This window comes from Musa acuminata, chromosome BXJ2-4 (genome assembly GCF_036884655.1).
Source record: "Musa acuminata AAA Group cultivar baxijiao chromosome BXJ2-4, Cavendish_Baxijiao_AAA, whole genome shotgun sequence".
NCBI lineage: Eukaryota > Viridiplantae > Streptophyta > Magnoliopsida > Zingiberales > Musaceae > Musa > Musa acuminata.
Window position 1 is genome coordinate 11,726,078 of NC_088341.1, and position 14,558 is coordinate 11,740,635.

General features: G+C 36.5%; 3 protein-coding genes across 4 annotated transcripts in view; all 3 read right to left on the reverse strand.

The window, feature by feature from the left end:
- The window catches only part of LOC103981737 (probable LRR receptor-like serine/threonine-protein kinase At5g59680), a 28,984-nt gene that overhangs the window by 1,327 nt on the left and 13,099 nt on the right, over window positions 1-14,558 (reverse strand). Inside the window, exons 11-14 of one of the 2 annotated variants that reach the window (XM_065103995.1) lie at window positions 14,136-14,262; window positions 13,597-13,665; window positions 13,335-13,527; window positions 11,753-12,463 (exon numbers count right to left, since the gene is read on the reverse strand). In XM_065103995.1, the coding sequence (XP_064960067.1) occupies window positions 12,037-12,463; window positions 13,335-13,527; window positions 13,597-13,665; window positions 14,136-14,262 (816 nt within the window). In that variant the 3' untranslated portion in view covers window positions 11,753-12,036. Of the gene's footprint in view, window positions 1-115; window positions 309-377; window positions 447-906; window positions 1,034-11,752; window positions 12,464-13,334; window positions 13,528-13,596; window positions 13,666-14,135; window positions 14,263-14,558 lie in introns of those variants that run through there. The other variant, XM_065103996.1, reaches the window with a different exon arrangement.
- On the reverse strand, window positions 2,060-9,012 carry LOC135609291 (probable LRR receptor-like serine/threonine-protein kinase MEE39). Its single transcript, XM_065102396.1, has 7 exons — window positions 8,460-9,012; window positions 6,538-6,673; window positions 6,353-6,424; window positions 4,713-4,784; window positions 4,469-4,541; window positions 4,316-4,396; window positions 2,060-2,119 (listed from the first exon to the last, which is right to left on the reverse strand). The coding sequence occupies exons 1-5, from the start codon at window positions 9,010-9,012 to the stop codon at window positions 4,493-4,495; spliced, it is 882 nt and encodes a 293-aa protein (XP_064958468.1). The 3' UTR covers window positions 2,060-2,119; window positions 4,316-4,396; window positions 4,469-4,492.
- Window positions 10,071-10,866, reverse strand: LOC135609292 (probable LRR receptor-like serine/threonine-protein kinase At4g29180). Its single transcript, XM_065102398.1, has 2 exons — window positions 10,782-10,866; window positions 10,071-10,621 (listed from the first exon to the last, which is right to left on the reverse strand). The coding sequence occupies exons 1-2, from the start codon at window positions 10,864-10,866 to the stop codon at window positions 10,071-10,073; spliced, it is 636 nt and encodes a 211-aa protein (XP_064958470.1).

Here is a 14,558-nt window from a genome sequence, read left to right on the forward strand (position 1 = left end):
AATGAATTCATTTGCCGTCTTATTTTTCTGCACACTGTCGCTTCTACACTGAGATGTATGAATAAATTGTTTATAAAGAATTTAGAGTGGGGTAAAAAGAGTGTAGAAAACATACTCGGGATCAATATATCCAGGGGTGCCAACCACTGTCCCTGTGGACACATGGGTTTGCTCATTGCTATGGAAAGATTTGGATAACCCAAAGTCCCCTATTCTAGCCTCTAGTTCTTCGCTCAAGAGAATGTTGCTGCTCTTGACATCTCTATGGATTATTGGAGGCTTGCATCCTTTGTGCAAATAATCCAGCCCTGTCATATAAAATAGAGATTAAGTAATTATACCAAACGCAAGTACACAGACAAAAGATTCTCCAAAACCTTGTGCAGCATCCAGTGCAATTTGAAGCCGCTGTCCCCAACTCAAGACTTTGGCACAACCAGCCTTATCTGTGATGATTATAAGTTAGAAAACCCATGGAGACAAATTAACAAAATATCAATAGGAAATATTTGTGGAGAAGTTACTTCTTAAACTCATAGTTACTTGCTGCATAATTTCTTAGATACCTCCCTCAACTGATGGGTTTCAAGCAACGAGCCAAGAGATATATTAATCTTCAATGCTCTGATATACCCTATGTCCCTATCAGCCCCTTTAAAAAATGATTCCAAGCATTTTACCCCTTCCTAATCAGGAAAAGTTGAACATTTGGCTTAAAATTTAACTTTGTAATGATCCTCCAAGTCCCTAAACTTCTTTCTCGATCATTGTGCATAAGAAAATAATTTACATTAATCATTTAACAGGAAAGCATGAAGCCTCTGGAGAATTAAATCATGTCCTTTACAATTCAAAATTGATCTTAAAGAATAGTTGTAACAGTGCTCATGTTCAGTATCACTAAACCTCGTAGATGGTCTTGGAGGCTTCCTTGCTTCATGTATTCGTAAACAAGTGCTAGGCAATTCCCATCCATGCAATAACCAACCAGAGAAACCAGATTCCTGTGGTAGATCTTCGTCAGGTTCTGGGCCTGCAGAATGAAGTGCAAAATGGTGTCAAGAAATATTCTAAAAAATAAATTGTTATATAGAATAGCTACAAGCTATGTAAGGTAGCATTCTGACGTCAATACCAAGAAATATGTAAGCTGAATTAACCTTCAGCTGTTTAAGAAGAGTGTTTTGGCATCTCATCTTGGTTAGCATCAATACCAACCTTTTCAATTCAGGAGTGTTAAGACTTCATAATTATATTGGCCTTTAAACTAACCACTTAAACTTTTGAGATTTGTAGTAACTTAATCGAAATTTTAGTCATGGTGTAAGAGCATGTTATGAGTTTGAAGCCTGTACTTGCCCCCTCTTTGTTTCATCTCATTCTTTAACTAATATTTGTGAAATTTTTACTCTGTATTTGACTTGGATCATACATTTGGGTTCAATTTTACATGTCAAGTTTAAATCGGGGAGAGGTGAATGTTAGACTTCATGAATATATTTGACTCATTACTACCAACTTAAGTTTTTCGGGATTTGTGATAATCCAATCAAAAATTTTTATCGAGTAACAATCACACTCAAGTCATCTAATAATCTTATTTCAAAGGTCAAATAAAATTTCTATACCTCAGCCAAAAATTCCTTCATTCCTTGTGGTGATGATACAGAATGCATCTTGATCGCAACTTGCTTTCCAGTTTCTAAGCAACCATGATAAACCATGCCAAAACCTCCTTTCCCGATGACCGTTGTAAACTTATTTGTTATGTTCTCCAACTGTGTGTATGTAAACTCCCTACTCTCAAATGAAATTTGATGCTCTCTCTGCCGAGGGTAGACTACACTATGTGACTGAACAAAGGTATTAGAGGTCCGACCTATCAGAAAAGAACAAGAAGTTGACTATTAGCACTCAATGCAGATTTTGAAAATGATGGTGTGGTACACCAAGCTCATTTTTCCTCTTCAAAGTATTACCTTGCTGCTTTCTGATGTTACATACCACAGCTACCAATATTATCACAAGAAGTAGCAGCCCAGACACTGCTGCGATAATTACAATGATAGCTGTTTTAGACCTTGATGAAGACGCTTTGTTACAGCCATTTTTGTCAAGCCTGACATCATGAATGTTTAAAAAGTATCGTCAGTTGATGTAAGCTCCATATAGGCAGTAGGGTAAAGTCTAGTAGCAATCAACACTTATTCAGTTATTGCATGACATTAGTGAATAGAGCTAGAAGATGGCAAGTGCACAACATTAATCCCGATAACCCTTACTCTAAATTTCACTTTTACAAAGAGGTTCAAGACGATCTCAGTGGACAGCAAAATCATATAGTGTGTTTAACAACAATCACAATAACAACAAAACATCAAGTCTCAACAATTTGGAGTCGGCTACATGAATCTTTTGCCGCCATTGAGATCTGTCATATAGTGAGTTAAATATATGAAAATAATCTATGCAACCCCAATCATTCTAACAAGCTATATTTCCTACCTAAGAATGATTGGGAAATATAACTAGCCTGTTTGCCAACTAAAATTCCTTCACCTAACATGCAATTCAACTAGCCTTTTTGCCAACACTTTTTCACCAACCAACAAACAGAGAAAGAACACAAGCCTCTTTCAAACTGCTACACTATCTGAAGATCCAAAAATTATAAAAATCTTTTTTTGTCAAAAAAATCTAAAAATCAATCAGCTTTAACCAGCTCTGTGTTTCATGCCAATTTTCGCACATAAAAAAATTGCCAAATCTTGTGCATGAGTATTTCAGTTGGTATTGTTTAATTTTAAAAAATAGTTAAGCATATAAATAACCCATGGTAACATTACCCCCCAAGTAACTCAGTGTTTCAATTACAAGCCTATGGTTTAAAGAATTTGGAAAATGGATTATGATTTTGTCCAGTTGCATATTCTATTGACCATTTGTGCTTCATTGCTCTATTGTTTCTTTATTTCTTTGTAAACTATTATATGCTTACCTTGTCCGTTGGGAATTCACTTTAGTCAATAATAACAAATGAAAAGGATGTCTGGGGTGGTAAGTCAACATATGAACATGATGACCCATTATTCATTAGCTTAAGCTTTTGCATTGTGGCATCCTCGTGTGTGTATGCGCATGAGCCTTCTTATTGGTAGGAGACTTTGGGTCCAATTCTCCCCCTGACAAGTGGCATTAAAGCTCATATATTGGTTTGTATAGATCAGTGCCAGACTCAAGAGACATAAGAATGTGAAATGGCTAGTGTCTAGTTCATGAGCCAAGTAAGAAGTTGTGTGCTCAGATGTGATTAATTTGCTTGGTGAGATAGGTTTGATTTCTAAGGTGTGATTAATTTGGAAGCCCATAATCCACAACTTGTGGACATCATATGGCTGACCCATACAGGAAACTATGAACAATGTCTCACACATAGTAAATTGATGAGATTGTTGGGTGTTCAGTTTGGCTTCAAGCGTTTGTTGGGTATTCATTTGTGATTAGAAAGATTTACATGTGAAAGATATGAGATTAAGTAAATTCATTGTAGTATCCACTTGTGAGTATGGAAAAGATATCTCATGGAATATATATGAGACTTGCGTAAAAAGGGGGTGGCCTAGTGCATAAAGCTCTAGAAATGCTAGATTTGGGAGGATCAATGTATATAGTCTTGCCCATATAAGCAAAAAGACTACTGTTGATGTGTGTGTAGTGTGTATGTGAACCTTGCTGATGTTCGCATGGAACCTTCTATTGGCAAGGGAATTTGTGTAAGATTCTTTCCAAGACTCTCATCATGTTCAAATTAACACTCATGTATTCACATCTATATTTTGTGCTTTACACAAGGCAAGCCTTGTTCCTTTCAGGAAGAAATTTGCATAATGGCTTTCCACCAGGTACACAGTTTCCATATATCTCTGGAAGTGACTAATTAGTAATTAGTACAAGGAAGCAACTTAGGTAAGATGAGACCAACGCAGAAATGGAGGAGAGTGGAAGTATGCTTCAGGTACTTTAGTAGTTCCACGACATAGAATGTCTGATATGAATAATCAAAGTGGTATATGATGCTACTGCTTTATAAGAAGAATGGACAACCTATGTGATCACATACAAAAGTACTTCTTGACATGATCTAGAATTCCAGCGAGTTCTGGGAGTGCCATATTATGTTAACACAAGTACCTTTTCACCAAGATATATTTGGAATAGTTTCCGTGGACAAAAGGAATGTAGTCTGGTAGGATGAAAATACAATATTTACTGATACAACCCCAAAAACATACATGAGCTTGATAAAAAAACAAACCTGAGTATAAGTAACCCAGCATCTGACCTTTTGCAGAGTTTCTCAGGAACAGATCCATTGAAATTGTTTCCTGCCAAATTTCTTAAACAATACATTGCTCTTCAATATTCCTATTTTTCATCTATGTTCTGGATAAAAAGTTGAATAACTTACAGAATTTGGAGTGATACAAGATTTTCAAGAGAATCGGGGTACTGTTCCTGTTAAATTGTTAAAAGACAAATCTCTGCAATATAACATAAAAAAGAATCACTATTAAGCAGCAAAAGTCCTTGAGAATAAAAAATTAATCCAGTGAATTTGTTTTTTTGTCAAGTGTTTGCTTGAAACAGCATAAACTTTTGACATTAATCTTATATATCAAAAGCCTGCATAAACTTTGATGCAAAACACTTACAGGACAAGGAGAGATGATAAACTGCCTAGAAAATCAGGTATTGTTCCATTAAAGTTGTTGTGAGACAAGTCCCTGGAATTGAAATTATATATTGATCATTTAGTGCATGAACAGCTCGACATAACAACTGTGCTCTCTGTATTACATGAAGTCAACAGTCTACCTTCCAACATTTAAATCATAATTAAAGCAAACTGATGAACAGCAAGTTTTGCTGGATAAAAATATAACACCATTCAGACCCGGTGATTCATATGAAGACATGATTTTCTGTTCATCTAGCATGGAAGACCATGCCTCTTTTTAGCTGTAATATTCTGAGCAATACCAGAAGAAGGCGCTCGTACAGCTCCCATTTGGTTATCCATAGTGTGGTCAAGATATATGATTAATTTGTCTTCAGGCATAATCTTTGAAGGTTTACTATTTTAATTTATATAATGGATGGAATTGCAATCAATACAACAACAACAAAACCGTAAGTCCGAACATGGAATTGCAGTCAATACAAGTAAAAAATGCTTGTAGTGCTCTGACATGCAGCATACTTGTACCCATAAAGTGATTGGTGTTGTCAAAGTGTATTTAGTATTTACATCCTTTACAGTAGCTTAAACCATTCATAAAGCGATATGTTCATTAGCACAAGAAACTTGTTTTGCATGTAAGAGCTTCTTAACATGTGAACTGCAGTAATTTAGCCTCTAGGTTTAAGTCTTAAATGTACAGATCATATTGAGAACTCCAAGAAGCATTCCAACCTTCTATGTTGAATAATGCCTTTTGTAAAGGGAATAGAGGCAAAAGGTAAGATAAGCTAGTAACCCACAAAAAATGCCTGCAACCATTGAATGACAAGTAAGCACTCTTTGGTGCAGAGTTATTAACTAGCTGATTTATGTTGCAATGTAAGCATAAGCTGTGTGTTGTTTTCTTTGCTTGCATAACTACAGCACTAAAACCATTTCAAGAACACCTGTTATAATGTGGTTCTGCACTATGTTGTGGTCATGCCTGTAAAGCCCCTTATTTCAGCAACTGCTTAGAGGATCACTTCCGTTTAGCTCATGCATTGTCTGAGAGATTAAGAACTGGACGAAAATAGATATCATACCTATGTATGTCTTGATGATCATTATACTTTGTTGACCAAGTTACGACTGGAACATCAGTAGAAAAATGTTGTCATCTAAGGTTAGAGAGCCTATGTTGATTTTTATTACCTTACACTAAGATTTTTGCTAGCCTTCCCTTAGAATCAAACAGCAGACACTAAACTGGTATGGACCAGGAGAATTAGTTACTAAGTAAATAAGCGACTGTATATACCTTACTTCCTGCACTGGTGCAAGATTTAAATTTTATAAAGGTAGCATTGATATTGATCAGAGACAGTAACCCATGGCACTTACTGGTATTGGCTCAGATAATTATTTGTTACTGGTTGGTCATGGTGATGCTTTACATTTTGGATCAAATTAAAAAATTTGCTTATGCATTATGCTAATTGTCTTGTTCAACATTGCTGACAGAAATGTGATATTAGGAGAAGCAATCTGGGTAATTGACTGAAATATTTCAATAAATTATAACCCAAATTACTTGCTCTAGAAATGAGAACAAAAGAAAGTTGCACTTACAGGTACTTGACAGCTTCAAGCATGGCAAAAGAGATGTATATTTCACCAGTCAATCCTCTGGAAGTCAAATTTCTGCAAAATATTGCAGTTTACAAAACATATTTTGAGTACAAGTTTTAATAATAACCTCAATGATTCCATCAAATGATTTTTTTCTCCCTCTTCTAAGTTTCTTGAACACTTACATATTTGTGATCCTCGGTGGATCAGTATTGTAGCTACAATTCAAGCCATCCCATACGTATTCTTTCGGAGCACATGGATCACCCATCCAATTTCTCTTAAGTTGATAGTGTGATTTGATTGCCATCATGGCGTCAACTGGTATCCAGGAAAATACAAGAATTAACACACATTAGTGTATACTAGGAATATGATTTGTTTAATAGAAAATAGTCACTAACTAAAAAACCATTTTAATTTGGTATCAGGCGTTCGCAGCCAGTAATGAGATAGAAAAATAGAAGAACAATATATTTTTGAGTTGTAGAAATTAAGATGTTGCTTGTGATTGCAGTCACATATATGACCAAGCATCAACGTAGAATAATAATCTATATATTGGTACCACTTGTGGCTGTGCTGCATAATATTCTCTAATTATTTTCATAGGGCAGTCCTGCAAGTAATTTGTGTCCAATAGCTTCCAAATTTCTTAGATATTTCAAATTGTTAGGCATGGCAAGATTTAGTTATGAATATTCCAGTATTCCTTTTGCTTTTGGACTGGCTACATGCCCAAGTTCAGTTTGTGGAACTTGAATTAAACAAGGAGATATATTAACCAAACGACTCTCTGTTCTGAATTATTATACCACGTTCAAATTAATTATCAGCAACTCATCTTAAAAATTATTTATCAGAAATGACAGGATTTAGTATTTTTATTCTAAAAGCTGTAACTAGTCATATCATTTCCAAATACAGACAAGAAAAAGAACCAAACAAATCTTGTAAAGTCATGATTGTGTGGAATGAGAAATCAGAAATAGCTAAACTATCCATATTAAGACACATCGAATTACAGTAAAACTGGCCACAAAAATCTATCTTTTGGTTCTCAGCATGCTCTGATCCGGATAGCTATGCTTTTGGAATGAGAATTTACTACTGCAAGTAAAGATATTCTTATTTAAATTCAAAATAGTATCATTTTCATATTTCAACACTTGAATGGTGTTTGTGGTCAAACTACAACTCGTTTGGTTACTCCATCCTTAGTAGGAACCAGTTTTGCAAAATTTAAGGAAAAAAAAAGGATCGTTCGATCCCTGGAATCTTAGATTCACTGTCCAAAATTTGGATAAGTACATACAGTCAACGAGGGCTATTAGCATACTCACAGTTATTTCCATTTCAAAAAAGAAAATCCAGACTAGGTATGTAGAAAATTATACTGTATGCTTAGCAGATTGAATCTTATGATCCACCAATGGACCAGCATGCTTTGAAGTCTTATTCCAGTCTGAAATTTGCAACACAAACAAATATGATATTGAGTACAGAGCCTGACTCACTAAATGGTGCAAAATAATTGCAAAAGAAGTGATGTGAACACAATTAGTACCCATCCGATTTAGCTCAATTACAAATAGAAAGTATTGGATCAGCTTTCACTCAAAGTTTGCTCAACTGGTTCCAATTAGTATTCATCCGTGGGCTCGGCGAACACAATCAGATCAGATCAAAATTAGCCTAACCTAAACTCGGGCTGCCTTAAAAGAACCCATTCTTCCATCTTTTCTTTCTGTTTTATCATTAAATTTACAACTCTTAAAATCTTGAATTTCTTTGTCTTGACTAAAGGAAAATGTGTTTTGTTGTAGTCGTTGCGACACAAACTATTGCCTTCTTGGCACTTATTTGAACCCTCCATCTATCAGTCCGTGCAAGGCAGAGGTTGTTCGCTTCTAAAACATTAAAAACTGCTGCGGAGAAGACTGGCAATTCACAATCGGCACGCCACAAAACGAAAACACGGACATCAATTTTCCTAATTTGACATCTTAGCAATGAAAAATATTAATTTGGCTGCATTCTTGATGACAAGAAACAAAGATAAAGCTTCGATTACTTCAAGGCGAAGGAGAAGGCTGCAGCGCCTTACCGTCTGCGGAGTCGGTGGCGGCATGTGTGAGCTGCATCAACGTGTAGACCTCGAAGGCGTTGATGATGGGCGGGAGGGTGGAGTCGCTCGTCGCGTTGAGCACGTATTGATACTCAAAATTGGCTTCGAATGGCTCAGAGTCGTATTGGCAATCAGCCGAGAGGTAAAGCGGGGTATACCCACTAACCCAGGACTCGTCATTCCAGATGATGTCGAACACCCTCGTTGCGCTTCCCGTCAGATTCTGGGGTTCGGCGAAGTGCAGAATGGTGTAAAGCTTGTCGTCGGGGGAGACGGAGTCCCAGGCGAAGGCCAGCTGCGAGCCACTGGCCGGAGTCACCGCCGTCTGCATCACAGCGGACGGCGGCTCGAAAGAATCGAGCCTGTTGTCCACGGTCGAGTCGGTGGACAAGGTGAGCCAGGAGGGATCGTTGTAGGGGTTCCAAACGCGATCGTAAGGGTCGATCGGGAACCTGTCCATGATATCTCTCAGCATAGCAGACATGAAAAATATGAAATGAAATAAATTGTAGTTTTGGGTCAATTGGTCCATGTCCCTTTTCACATAGCGGACATGAGACATCAATATCTTAGTTGGGGTTACTCCAGCTTACAGGATTTTTATCCCATCATGTGCAGACACGGTTTTCTAGGGGAGCATATATAGGAAAACATACTTCAATTATTAAATGGATTGATAGAAGGGCGATTTCTTAGAAAATATTCTCATTTTATTATTTTTAATATTATTTATTTTTCTTTTTGGTTTTTTTTTTCTAAATATTATTTTTAATTCAAAAAACACTTTTTTCCTCTAAAAAAAAGTTGAATGTATTTTCTTTTTCAGTCATTAGTGTGTTTTGATCATCGTAATAAAAATACTATTAAAGTATATTTAAAAATACTATAAATGAATCAAATGGAATCGAAACATACTAAAAATCATTTGATACCAAGATTTGGATAGGCATTTATAATAATTCAATAATAATATCACCTAAATAGTAATTATAAATTAATTTATTATAATATTTTAGCCGCCATAGTAAAGAAAATATATTAAGAAAACTTGCTACAATGTTCTGGCCATCATAATAAAAATACTACAAGATATTTTTTTTGTAAAAAAAAATATATCAAATGAGGCTTCCAACAATCAACCTTTGGTGACTTAGGTTTCGTATACCACCATCAAATCAAACAAATGTGTAAGATAAAAATACTATAAAACTTACTTGAAAATATTATAAATGACCCAAATAAAAATTTAACCTCGATTAGATCAATTATAAACCTAAAAATATAATTTTATAACTAGTTATGATATGTACAATATACTTACATGTTTTTCAATAACGTTTATAGTGTTTTTAGTATCTCAATAAAAATATTATAAATGAGTCAAATAAAAAAAAATACTGTAACAATTCAAAAAAAATAAAAAAAAAGCCGAAATTTTTGACGAAAATAGTTGGCGAAGAATATTTTGAATCAAGGATCCTATTTGAGAAAATCCAAAAAAAAGACGTTATTTAGAAAAAAAAAAATGAAGACCTCTTCTAAGAAAAATCGCCATTCACGGAAACAAAATAAAGAACTTTTATGTTTAGCTTACCTCACAGAGTCGGATGCTCCGAAGTTGCGCCGAGTGACGAGAACCACAGACTGCAAAGCATTCACGTATTCTCCGTAAAGACCGTTCCTGAGTGGCCTCAACTCCAACGAAGATATAAAAGGAGTTCCACCTCCGGTATTAACCAAACAAACCGATGTGGAATTGGTAGTAGCAAGACTCAGAGCCTCGGCCGTATAGATAGCAGATGGATCGGAGATGGTCATCGTCTTCCAATGATCGACTCCGATGTGAAGGTCAAATTGTATTAGGCTATTCTTGGCGTCGTAGTTTCCGTACATGAAAGTTGCTCTGACAAGATACGTAGTGTTACGAAGCACAGGCTTTAAGGTGTAGCAATTCCGGAGTCCATCAGGAAAGCTTCTGAGATTGAGTTGTTGCGTTGGAACAGAGGAGTTTATGTAGTTTGATTGGATGTCGAAATCTGATCCCACGTCGATAAATCGGTCATCGGAGACGTATGTTATATTTGTACTATGATCGACGTAATCAGATTTGGAATTCCCACAGTCGATGCTTATAAAGCCAGCTAAAAAGAAAAGAATCACAACGATTAATTGCAATCAGTTCAGTATTGTTTAGTACCACGAGCATGATATTATATCTATTTTTCTCCCTTTACTATAAACTAATTATCATTGAAAGATAAAAAGACAAAAAAATGAAAGGTGATCGCCATGAGCGCTGACCTTGCGGCGACTGGCCATGAGCAGCAGGAATGGCGGCGGCGATGGCAAAGAAAAGAGCAACCAAGCACGAAGATGATGATGCCATGTTCCAAGTTCCAAGTGTCGTTGCTGAGTTCTAGCGGTGATTTATATTCGATGGTGGACGCGTTCGTTAACGTAAGCACATCGCAATCAAAAGAGAAAAAAACCTCGTTAGTTGTAGCTACGTGAGCACATCGCAATCCAAACAGTTCACGTTTTATCGCAACGCGAGCACGTGGTTTGTCCACGTGTATACAGTGACTGGGTCCCGCTTTGCACGGATTCTTTGTAAGAGCCGCACTGGATGAGAGCGTGCTCCTCATTTCTTATCCGACACCCAATCCGGTCAACCCTAAATCATGTAATCGCGTCAACGGTGGAATGGTCAACTGGGAAGATGACCTGCTTTGTCGACGCAAGACTTGTAGGAAATTAAATAGAAAGGAAAATTACTTTTCTGAGATAGCAAATTTTTTATTATTTTCTTACGACCTCGTATGAGAATCACTTCACCTAAATATATAAACCAAAAGTCATATATATCAACATGTGATTATTATTATTGATTGAAAATATAAGATCAGCTAATCATCATTTGTCAAGTCAATATCATATCTGATCTCTTATCCATAAGGGCTGGGTCCAAAAGACAGCTCGATTCAATTTTGGAGCTGTCAAACTATTAAGCTTTTGAGTTACGGAGATGCTTCTTAGAAAGATCAAAAATTAGTTCAGATCAATTACGAATCAGCTCCATTATGAAATATCCATAGGAATATTTCAAAAAAAAAAAGGGACAATAAAGATCAGTTATGAATCAGCTCTCACAGAAGAATTAAAACATTATAAAAAAGATCAAGGGACAATAAGGAACAATTTTTCTAACAGTTTGTTGCAGACACAAAACTTCACCATACACAAATGTGGCACAGTATCACAGAGACAGTGCAGAGACCAAACTTATTACATGATGTATTGATGTTCTAATCCATTAAAACGGAGATATCTGCGGTCCGGTGGGTTTTCAGATTACAGCATATTGTTTCATTGTTACCTAAAAGAGATACAGTAGTGCATAGATTACACAACACCAAATTCTATATTTATTCCGATGCAGAGATCCCCAGGAGGAACATCCTATTTTGCGGCAGTCCGAGTGCCAACGACAGTTACAAGCACTACATCTTACCTTAACGTGCACAGCATACACGAACAGAGACAACTGCGATAAGTTTCATCTGATAGAAGGAACAGTTGGTGCCAGCAAGCTCGCCCCCATCTCAGACGAAATTTCTCGGCTCATGTTAAATCCTTCAATATATATGATATCGCTCCTGTCAGAGGCAATCTCTGGCTTCAAGCAGCTCTTCAGCTGCGTCACTACTTCAAACATTGTCGGCCTCTGGCTGCCTGGATCTGCGGTGCACCTGAGAGCTATATCCAGGATCTTCCACGCAGAAGTGGCATCATATTCTCCTTGCAGAGTTTCATCCATGATTTCTTCTATGCAACCCCGAGACAGACTTGCGGCAATCAACTTAACAATGTGAACATTTCCTGGACCGGGCACGATCGGAGGTCTGCCGGTGATCAGCTCCAGGAGAACTACACCAAAGCTGTACACATCACTCTTCTCGGTGAGCTGGTAGTTTTGATGGTACCTAATGAAACATAAACATGATACTCATTGGTCAGTTGTAATCCATAATGTATTAGTTATCCTCTATGGTCGAGCACACTAATGCATAATAAATGTCTGCCTTTTGTCAACTAAAGGTTCAAAACACTCCAAGAAGAGAATCAAATTGCCATCTTGGTTAACCAGAAAAATGGAGATCCAGTTCAAGGCCAAGGAGTAGTAATTTGAAGTTATGGCAAGGAAATGAATCCTACTATGTTGCTTTGGCAATTGAACTGACTATTCCTCAAACCTGCAAACTGGATCTGGGAATTAAAACATGGCAGCTCAGGAAGTCATAGATCAAGAATTCTGCTATCTGACATTCAAAGATCTCCACATATCCATGTTGATCATAGTGTTTGAAATATTAAATTTAAGAAAAAAAAAACCATATTTAGTTCAAAGTTCAAACCAAATACTGATGTCTCATCCAAGTCCAATAGGTCAGCTGCATCAAGTCAAACTAGTATCATAATATATCTAGAATTATGAATGTATAGCAAAAGAACATATTGAGGACATAAAACCTAAGTATGAAGAGATCGTAATACCCCCAACTAATCTTACCTTTGAAAAATGATGATGGGTTAGATTAGCATGGACCGATTTTATAGGGTAACTACTAAAAATTTAGCATGAAGTATATTCGGTTACATAGTTAAAGTTTAATTCTTTTTAGATCACTATACCAGTGGGCCTATTAGATTGGGTGGTGACAGGAAGACATACTAAGATAAATGAATTCATTTTCCATCTTATTTTTCTGCACATTGTCGCTTCTACATTGAGATGTATGAATAAATTGTTTATAAATAATTTAGAGTGGGGTAAAAAGAGTGTAGAAAACATACTCGGGATCAATATATCCAGGGGTGCCAACCACTGTCCCTGTGGACACATAGGTTTGCTCATCGCTATGGAAAGATTTGGATAACCCAAAGTCCCCTATTTTAGCCTCTAGTTCTTCGCTCAAGAGAATATTGCTGCTCTTGACATCTCTATGGATTATTGGAGGCTTGCATCCTTTGTGCAAATAATCCAGCCCTGTCATATAAAATAGAGATTAAGTAATTATACCAAACGCAAGTACACAGACAAAAGATTCTCCAAAACCTTGTGCAGCATCCAGTGCAATTTGAAGCCGCTGTCCCCAACTCAAGACTTTGGCACAACCAGCCTTAACTGTGATGATTATAAGTTAGAAAACCCATGGAGACAACTTTAACAAAATATCAGCAGGAAATATCTGTGGAGAAGTTACTTCTTAAACTCATAGTTACTTGCTGCATAATTTCTAAGATACCTCCCTCAACTGATGTGTTTCAAGTAATGAGCCAAGAGATATATTAATCTTCAACAGTCTGGTATACCCTATGTCCCTATCAGCCCCTTAAAAAAAATGATTCCAAGTATTTTACCCCTTCCTAATCAAGAAAAGTTGAACATTCGACTTCAAATTTAACTAACTTTGTAATGATCCTCCAAGTCCCTAAACTTCTTTCTCAATCATTGTGCATAATAAAATAATATACATTAATCATTTAATAGGAAAGCAGTGAAGCCTCAGGAGGAGAACTAAATAATGTCCTTTGCGATTCAAAATTGAACTTAAAAAATAGTTGTTACAGTCTTCATGTTCAGCATCACTAAACCTCGTAGATGGTCTCGAAGGCTTCCTTGCTTCATGTATTCGTAAACAAGAGCTAGGCAATTCCCATCCATGCAATAACCAACCAGAGAAACCAGATTCCTGTGGTAGATTTTCGTCAGGTTCTGGGCCTGCAGAATGAAGTGCAAAATGTTGTCAAGAAATATTCTAAAAAATAAATTGTTATATGGAATAGCTACAAGCTATGTAAGGTAGCATTCTGACATCAATACCAAGAAAGATGTAAGCTGAATTAACCTTCAGCTGTTTAAAAGGATTGTTTTGGCATCTCATCTTGGTTAGCATCAATACCAACCTTTTCAATTCAGGAGTGTTAAGACTAGCCATTTAAACTTTCGAGATTTGTGGTAACTTAATCGAAATCTTGGTCATGATGTAAGAACATGTTATGAGTTTGAAGCCTATA

Coding starts and splice junctions, on each gene's coding strand:
- LOC135609291 (XM_065102396.1), bottom strand. CDS start 9,012: ATGGACCAATTGACCCAAAACTACAATTTATTTCATTTCATATTTTTC. Junction 4,785..6,352: donor CTTGAAGCTGTCAAGTACCT/GTAAGTGCAACT, acceptor TTTCAATTCCAG/GGACTTGTCTCACAACAACT. Junction 4,542..4,712: donor TTATCATCTCTCCTTGTCCT/GTAAGTGTTTTG, acceptor GTTATATTGCAG/AGATTTGTCTTTTAACAATT.
- LOC135609292 (XM_065102398.1), bottom strand. CDS start 10,866: ATGGCATCATCATCTTCGTGCTTGGTTGCTCTTTTCTTTGCCATCGCC. Junction 10,622..10,781: donor TCATGGCCAGTCGCCGCAAG/GTCAGCGCTCAT, acceptor TTTTCTTTTTAG/CTGGCTTTATAAGCATCGAC.